The sequence below is a fragment of the Leptosomus discolor genome, chromosome 3 (assembly GCF_034619465.1).
Source record: "Leptosomus discolor isolate bLepDis1 chromosome 3, bLepDis1.hap2, whole genome shotgun sequence".
NCBI classification, from domain to species: Eukaryota; Metazoa; Chordata; class Aves; order Leptosomiformes; family Leptosomidae; genus Leptosomus; species Leptosomus discolor.
The window spans coordinates 6,722,475-6,731,861 of record NC_141393.1 but is presented as its reverse complement, the minus strand read 5'-3'; the positions used below and the strand labels follow the sequence as shown (position 1 = coordinate 6,731,861).

The 9,387-nt window shown below is 39.4% G+C and overlaps 1 protein-coding gene across 1 annotated transcript in view; it reads right to left on the bottom strand.

Annotated features, from left to right (window-relative positions):
* Positions 1-644: 644 nt before the first annotated feature.
* Positions 645-9,387, bottom strand: part of LRRC9 (leucine rich repeat containing 9) — a 51,283-nt gene continuing 42,540 nt past the window's right edge. Inside the window, 8 exon segments of the mRNA XM_086462963.1 lie at positions 645-775; positions 1,241-1,429; positions 2,571-2,583; positions 7,037-7,105; positions 7,297-7,516; positions 8,112-8,234; positions 8,702-8,841; positions 9,195-9,303. Coding sequence (XP_086319089.1) covers positions 645-775; positions 1,241-1,429; positions 2,571-2,583; positions 7,037-7,105; positions 7,297-7,516; positions 8,112-8,234; positions 8,702-8,841; positions 9,195-9,303 — 994 coding nt within the window.

The following is a 9,387-nucleotide window of genomic DNA, read 5'->3' as shown; positions in this document are numbered from 1 at the left end:
GACTGTCTGGTTTAAATCAAGTTTATTTAAGGTGTTTCCTCTCTAGATGTTTGGTAATATTAGTCACAAAAAATATGTGTTCCTCTGGAAACTACTCCTGTCATCTCTGCGTATATGTAAATACCAACTGAAGAAGGTTGTGGAGAAACATCTTTGGGAACAAGCCCTTAATTAGCTCCCTTATGTTGGCAAATATGGCAAAAACCTAGACTTCAGGCAGCAGACGAAACTAGACTTGAGGCAACAGAAAACAAACAAAAAAACCCCAAACCAGAAAGTCTTGAGTTGGTGACAGAACAGGATTAAGCAGGGATTTGGGAGATACCAGTTTATTTCTGTTAAACAACTGGCTCTGTTTTATAGTATAGTCATTGTTCTGATTGCAAAATGTTAAGTTGTTGCCTAGACGTTTTCTTAGCTGCATTGCAAGTTTTATCAGAAGAGAGTAAACACATTTTTGGTGAGTCTGGAAACTGAAGTAGAGACTATATGGTAGCATTTAGAGAAAGAAAAGTAACGTTTGAAGAGAAGTGCTTTGGCTGCACGCCCCCAAAAAAGGAAAGAAGAAGCAGAAGCCGTGTTTAGGGGAGGTAAAAGCCTCACCTACCCGCACTGTGTGTGTTTCCCTGATGCAGTTGGCTGGTTCACCAAGTAGCACTGTGATGCACCAAATGCTTTAGAAGATTATTTGCTGCTCCTTTGGGTCGCCTAAGAGCTCCTTCTGCACAGATGCTTCAAAGATTATTTGTTGTAATTCCTGCGTTCTTAGACTTACCTGTAACACAAAAAGCACATGGATATTCTCCCTGCACAGCCTCCCCCCAGCGGCCAGTCATCAGGTACCACACTCATCCTTCTTTTCTTCTTAATTTTCCTCACCAGAACGTTACACCATTTTCTTTCAGTCCCTAGCACCGATAAAACTTTACAGACTGAAACTGGTTAATAAATTAAAGAAAAAAACCAAATCCAAAGGTTTTGAAAGCACTGAAAGGCTAATTCTTCTATCAAGGATTCAGACTGAATCTGAAGAGCCATCCTAGGGTGAAGAATTGACAAAGATAGGTATTCCTCTCAGAAAACACATGTATTTTCCAGCTCTGGAAAGGTTGTGAGAAACTTAACAGACTTGCAAGGTACCCAGGAAAGATAAAAATGTCCTTGTTAAAAGTGTTTTATAGGGCCATAGAATATGTAGCATGGAGGAGTGTAACTATGTTAACTATTCAGGAATACTTACGCTTACTGTCGTTTGGCTTTTTCAGCAGAGGTGCTTCAAGTTCATGACCAAATATAAGATCAGAGCCAAATAAGTGGTTAATGTTTTCATTCAGATTCCCATTTGTTATTCTGAGAGGATTATGTCTTGCAAAGTTTGCTGGCAATGCGGGAAATCCAGAGTCCTTGGAGAGTTTGCAACTGGAAAACCCTTCATAAGAAAAGGAAAAACAGAAATAAAGATTACATATCTTGGTCTGTATGGTAGAAATGTCTTTTTGGTTTTGCAGTAATACGAACAGTAATGATCAACTTTTTGTGAGTGAAGAACTGCAGGATCAGTTCTTGAAATTACTGTTGTGAGCTTAGGATTTGACTATTGTACTTTCTAGATAAGCTGTCAAACACAGAGGCTATAATGCAGGTTGTGTACATTAAAAAGCACTACTAGCTACGAAACTCAAATGCTTGAAACAAAACCGTAACCACTTTAAGAAAAAAGCTACTGTAATGCCCTGAAGCTGGTTTTACTGAGAAAGAGAGAAAACAATACATTTTCAAGTTTAAAGTCATTACAGGGGATGGCTAGCAGAGGGCTGATAAAAATTCACCTTTGGAAGGATCTTTATTGTATTTTAAAATACTTAGTAGTTCATAAGTCCCATTTTGTGACCATCACGTTTTGTAGCAACTGATGTGCCAGTCTGTGCTGGTTTGTTATTTTTGTTAGAACTGGGTCCAGTACAATGACAATGGTGATTGATTGCCTCCCGTAAATCATCTCTAATTCAGCAGTGACAATATTAAAAGAGATTTAATCAATAGCATGAAAAAAGAAAATATTATTACATACAGAGTGCTCTGGTGTCCACCTAAAACAGTACTAAATAAAGTGCTAGCCTACTTTCTGCTGGGGAAATCTCTTTTGAAGCTTAAGATCAAAAGCACTTCTTAAGCTTAAACAACACCATACGGTTTCAATTCTTGCTTTCTAACAAGCACTTTAAAAAGCACAACTAAAATGCAACTGACAAACTTGAAAAATCTTTTGTGTTGTTCCACTTGAATGATCTAATGAGAAAATGGCTCAGTTCTGTTGTAGCTAATGAGGTATAACATCTCCACTGAACCCGAATATAAAACAGAGATTTCTCTAAAGATATAGTTTTAACATGCTTCTATTGCTTTACTCATTCTGCCATGTTTTTATTTAAGTGATGTCCAATGAATAAAAGCACAGGTCAGTTTTGAAATAAAACATTTACACATGAAACTACTCAATCCAAAAGTGCTTTGAACTCTGTATACAAGCATTGTGGCTTCAAGTGGGAAAATGTGTTTCACTGACTTACTAAGGTCCGGAGTCTGCAAACAGAGAGATTAATGTAGCCAGAGATCTGCGATAACACATTTTTGACAGACAAAGTTCTGCGACAGAACCCAAGTGTACATGGATTTTAACCTCTCTGGTTTCAGAAGTGACCTGCTATCAATGTGGAGACTGAGACTTGGCAAAACAGTGAAGATACCACTAATATCAGTATCAAATAACATTTATTCTTGTAGTAGAAGCTGATAATATCCTGCTAAAGGGCTTTATTTACACAATAAAACATTTATGCCAAGAAATTTATACAAGGATGCAATAAGGACATAACCCATAGGTGTGGGAAGCATAAGATAACAGCAAAGGGGTTAGATTCAGCACATTAAGTACTATTTGCAGCTCAGCAACAGTTTAGGTGTGATTTGGCACAGTGACAGCATCATGGCAGCAAAAAATTTAAGGAGACAATTGGAGTAGAATAACCTTGTGCTGTAGGTGTCTGCTTATCCATAAAGCAAAGAGGGTTGAGGAGAAGCTGGACAGGTTGATGAGGACGGGAGAATAAAACCAATCGTACTGATTCTTTTCATCATTCTTAGTACCTCTGTTTCAGATGTGTAAAAGAACTGTTACTGTGCTCCATAAATACAAAAGTGAGACATGAAGAGAGAACTGGCTTGCACAACACAGAGTGGGGACAGACTCTAGATCTCCTCATTACTGTATTGATCCTTCTGGGTGAGCCGATGGTTAAAATGCATACTGCAGTCTTTTGAGCTGGAAGGGAAGAGTTCTGGTCATCAAACAAAGCTCCACAGAAGTTTCATGCTGTGATACAGAAACCACAGGTCTGCTGTGGGACAACAAACTCTTTCAGTGAGTGGGGTCTTAGTGATAAACAGGCCCACAGAGACAATGAACCTTCTGTTCCTAGGAGACACGTGCTGGGCTAGCCTCCTCTCTGACTCCTTGCTGTTGTCATTGTTATTCTTGTATTTAGGGAACCTAACAGTGAATCCTACTAAAAATCTCTGTTCCAGTGAATTTATACTGTAAAATGAGATGAGACACACCCAATGAATGAAGACAGATTGACAGATGGGTGAGCACAAGAAAATAATGAGCAATAAAATTGGTTAGTGTGACAGACAATGGTCACAGCAGATGCCCAACTGTTGTGAAGCTTTCTTTTGGTTTCGTAGTCACTGAGAATTTCAGGGCAAGGTTTGGAGGAAAACAAGGTAGCTTGTCCAGGGACTCCCCTCTCAACAAAAGGCGTAGCAAAGGTAGAAATATGACAGTGAAAAGGGGGTGTTGATGAGCAGTAACAGTGGTCAGCTCATGGTGTGCAATTGCATCTCAAGGCATTAGGACATGACCTCACTCTCAACAAGAAGCATGGGGACAGGCAAGATGGAACCACAGTGGTGGAAACAAGTACTTTGCTGAGGAGGGACAGCAAGAGCTAACACAAAGCTACAGGCTTATAGGCAAAGGAATAAATGAAGAGTATTATCTGTGTTAAAGTATTTCCAATGGATACAGGTGGGACAAGATAGGCTCTTTCAAGACAAGACAACATGATATGGCACTACCAAATTACAGTTGAAAATAATTATGAAGGTAACTATCAGCAAGAAGAGAAGTTGGAATCAGCTGTGTCAAGAATCCCATTTACCAAGGAAAGATGGACAGAGAAGTTGTAATGGTGAATATTGCGCTTGAAAATGACAGTTTAAAACATTGATGCAGCGTTGCTGTGATACTGCATTATATAGTAACATTATGAGGTAAGAGAATTAGGATCCTCTGAAACTTTTATAGAAAGTTATTGGATGCAGATACCCTGTGAAGGTATGGCTGCTTCTGCTCCTTCTGTTCTTGTTCTGCATGGACATACTTGCATGACACTGGTAGTGCAGCTGCTTAACCTATGTATGAGGATTTGGTTCATCAAATGTGCACTTGCAAATTTAATTTCTCCCCATGACCTTATTCTACCTGTACAGTCTGGACCATCCAAAAGCTGTGTAAGCGCACAGGAGTATGAACTGAGGGTGAACCCTGTGAGAAAATGAGAGTGGGTTTGCTGCAGCATGGAACTCCAGGGTAAGTATAAGTTACTACTGGGGGTAAATTTCATGTTTCTCCACAATAACATCTAGTGTCATCTGTGTCTATAGACAGCTGAGCCTGAGACTCTAATGGGTCTTTTATAGTTTTTAAATGGCTTGTTTGTGTTGCAATTGCCTATCACAGGCACCTCAATGAAGGCATCACAACACCCAAACAGTAGGCATCTTCCTGGCAGGATGACAGATGTTATAGGTTCTTGCACTCATTAAATTCTGCGGTGAAGAAAGGGAGCAGATAGTATGTCTTTTTTCCCTGCTGACTTTACAAAACGTGAAAGTGCTTCAGAGAGTCTACCTAGAAGGAAAAACGAATCTATTTTAATGCTATGATAACCACATAGGTGACATGAATGTTGTCCTTGGAATTTGAATAACATTTGCTTTACTTGTTCCAGGGGCTGGTAGTCAGTTCTTATCCTTTCTTCTGTATTTACTGGCAGTCAAAACACAAGCAATGAACAGTAGTTCTTCTTGAGAGAACCCAGTGCAAACAAAATACAAATTAACCCACAAAGGGGTCCTTGTCCAAGAAGTCAGTCTGGCAGTATCTCAGCTACACCAGTAAATGTCTGAACCAAGACTTACACCAGTGTTACTCCCCTAGAAACAGAATCCAAACTGTGCATAAATGACTATATACCTTTGAGCAAAGTTTTTCATCTTTAAGTGCCCATGAATAACTGACATTTTGTAGTGACAAAGCGGCATGCTGTGGGCAAATTTATACCTTCCTCACCAAGTTAGCCCGGATCACAGCAGCTTCTCATGGCCCTCAGCACATAGGAGGATTCGAGTGCACTCTGCACCCTGCAGAGACGTGACAAGAAAACAGCATTATAGAAGGCCAAGTGTTCAGACGCAGGCTGTGCGGCAGACAGGAAAGGCTAGCAATATTTTTCTGTTTTAATATACAATGTTACTGAAAATGAGGGGTGATAAGTTATCTGAAGTGTGGACCATAGTGGTGAGTACAACCTGATGCGTACTAACACACTGCGAGATATGCTTCTTATGCCACAGTGTATAAAGGACAGCTGAGCCCACCACCTCGATCCCCTTCAGGAGAAAGTCTAGGCCTGCAATTCTAAAGAAGGAAACCCTGGAATAGCAGTTTCACAAGAGGAATCTGCTTGGCTTTTTTCCTTGCGTGGAGTGTGACTTCTTGCCATTACTAACATTCAGTTTGCTTGACATTCTCCTGCCATTTCATCATTCATTTCAGAAGCCAATTCATTTCCGAATCTGTACAACCGTTTGCAAGTTGGTTTAAAAAATGTCAGAAGAGCAAAAATATCCTTTTGAGTCAACCACTGAAAACAGAGCGCATGACTGCACCCTATGTACTACTGCTCCAGCATGCCCCTGTCTTCTCGCTTCCCCGTGTTTCTAGCTGTTGCTTTAGACCAAATGCTGCAGGTTCACAGTAAAAGGAAGCTAAGAGGCATTTAGATCTTGGTCTTTCCACCTAATCTTCAAGGGTCTGTTTATAAAAACAGGCTGTATGAACTGTTTTCAACTGAAATTTAGCAAGCCACATTTTTTCTCAAAACTAATAATGAAAAATGTATTTTTGTAGCCATTTATATTTGATGCTACTTTAAAGCTCAGTGGTGCTAAGCTACTTAAATACACAAAGCTGAGATCCTAGAGCCTTTATTCAAACACTTGGCCCCACTGAATCCCAAATGTCCTTTTATGGTTACCAGGAAAGCCTTTTCTACCATTTGAGAGTGTTAGCTCTTTTCTGTCCCATAGCTATGTATTCTTAAATTCAGAAAGGCTAGAGTCTTCTTTACTGTGTTCTAATAGTTTATTCCCAGGGATAAAAAAGGTAAACCAACAGTACTACACTGAAAAACAGAGGCATGTCTGGAAAAAAAGACACCTGAAATTTCCCTTTGGGACTTTTTCAAGGAGTGATGTGCAAAACAACTAAGAAGATTACTATTGAGCCATTTAAAAAATAAAATCCAGTATTTCAGAAATCCTTTAACATTCTTTGACCTTTTTTCACAGATCTGACCTGCTCTGCAATGTTGAAAGGCCAGCCCATCACTGCAACATACTCATGCAGACACATACATTTCACATTTATCTTGCAGCGCTATGAAGAACAGTATGCTGAAGAATGAGTGCATTCTGATCACGGCATGGCATGAGACAGGGACAGTGAGGCAACGTGATCATCATGCATACCATGAAGCTCTCAGCCTTAAAACAATAATAACAGATACTTAGAAGTGACCTGGTTCTGGAGAAATTCTTAGTAGCTTTAACAATTATGAAGAGTAAATATTCAGTGTATAAAATGAAATGTACATCTAGGTTATTTAAAAATGCAAATGAATACACGCACTGGATTTCTGTGTTTTGAGAGCACTTTAAGACTGGGAATAACTTGAAGTTTTTATAGTTCAGATGATTCCTGTCCAAAAGTTAAAAAATACACCATATGTCAGGAGCTCTCAGAAATCTTGCAAGTGATGTATATATCTTGGGGAAAATATTGGTAATTTTACTCAGCCAAATCCATAGAAGAACATGGGAATTTTGTCTGAAAACTGTCCACCACATTTAGCCCACTGAATCTACAGCATTAACAAAAATATACTGTACTTGAATTCTGTTGGAGTCCAGAAAGAGTCTCTGCAATTTTACCAAAGGTTGTAAATGGATCAGTTTTCGTATTTGGTTTCACTCCAGGTGAAGAGTCAAAAGACTATTCTGACTAGCAAGGAAACCTTGTGAAATCTCTTTAATGGAGTTACAGTCCAGTACCAACTCCTGCAGGAACTGGAGACCTTCAAGTCCTTCAATTTGGCTGATGTAGTTTCCCAATATAGCAAGGGTAAATGCATGGAAACATCTTTAATGTGTTTGGATTCCTTTCCAGCAAAAAAAAAAAATTATCTGAAACAAAAGCAGCTCATCAACTGTCTGAATTACTTGTGGGTTGTTTTGGACCACTTCAGTGACACTGGACAACAGTGCGTTTGATTTCGTCTATCTATCTGCCATCTCTAAAGCAAAATATCTTCCTAAATAAAGTCTGGGCATCTTGAGGGTAACAAGACTTAGGTCAATCCTTATCGTGGTATTGCTTATAGTCAGGAGGAAATTTCCTCAGTGTGGAAACTGCTGCTGGGCTTTAGCCAACAGAAGTGTCTTCCACGTGCTGGTTATCCTGCTCTGCCCTCGTCTTGTAAAAGACAAGTGAGGCACAGTGGTGCATTATGGAAGAATTTCACTGTTCAACAGCTGAAGGTTCTTTGAGCCAGGGCGAGAATTAAAGCTTGGATGTCATTCTTATTGAGGTCAAGACCAGAGAAGACCGTCCCCCAGAAATTCAAGGCACAGAGTGAAGACTGTACATAAGGAGAGTACTGTAAAATGCTTAAATGAATGTACAGAAAAACTTCTCCCACCTACTCTGCAAAACCAGAATTTCCAAGTTTTTTAGCCTGCTAAGCTGTAGCTGGGCCATGTAAGCAATTCCATTATAACCCAGAGGAAAATCTTCCAAACTCTGCAGGTTTTCTCCAAATTCTGTATCCCTAAACAAATAAAGCAAACAAGAGCATGATGACACAATTTTCTTTGGACAAAAGAACTTCAACATTCCCCCCTGCCCACCCCCCACCCCCCCCCCCCCCCCCAAACAACCAAACAATCCTGATCTTCTCCTACAGAGAATCCTTTGTAGGAAGGTGAAAATACTTCAATGTATGCCTAATCACCTAGGTGACAGGATCCACAGAGCAGATGACAGCAGCCTGCTATAGTTAGTCTGGTGAAGAAGAGGCCTAACAAGTTCAGAAAGATCTTAGGAAAGAAAAGCCAATTAGATGATGCCAAAAGTACCATATGTTTGCAAAACAAGCAAACAGAAAAATTTAATGGATTTCTTGAAGTTAGGAGGGGAAAAAAAAGGGAGATCCAAAGCTACTGGCACTGAAGACACCTCCTTCCTCCTCAGTGGAGTGAAGGAGAGGTAAAAGTATATTTTAAAAGCTGATGGTACTTGCTTTCTTTGTCAAGTCCTTCCTGTCCATAGCCATGAGAAGCCATCTTTCAGTACAGCTGCTGCCTATTTGTTACCTGATTTGGGAGCTTTTCTTCAGGCAGTATTGATTCAATGTGATTGCAGTTCAGGCACGATACCTGTAAAAAGGAAACTTAATTATTCAAACAGAATGTTTCTCTGCCAACACGTTAGCAAAACTGCCAATTACATTCTTCTGATTCAGAAATTTGATCTTCAGAAAGATGATTGGTCAGTTTAAAGTGCTTTAAAAAGTTTAATGCAACTCATTGATTTTGGATCAGAGTACTGCAACAATACTGTAAAGTTGAAACAGTGGTTGCAATTGGCTTAGTGTTGATTGATTGCTGTTGTTACAAAACCCCACAAACAACAGGGTATTAAAGATTAAAGAAAGCATTTTCAATCAAAGGAAATTAGTTTATCATTGATATTATTAAGAAAAGTAGAAAAGAGTGTGTCATGAACCCACCTTGGCATTAGGAAGGAGGATTAAACCGCTGAAAGACATGAGATTATTGTTCTGTAAATTCACGCCGCAGACATTTCTAAACTGGTCTGATAACACCAGCTCTACAGCTCTGAATTAAGTAGAAAAAGACAAATATGGATTTAGAACACAAATAACATAGAAATATAAGATAGAAATGAGATATGTAGCATGA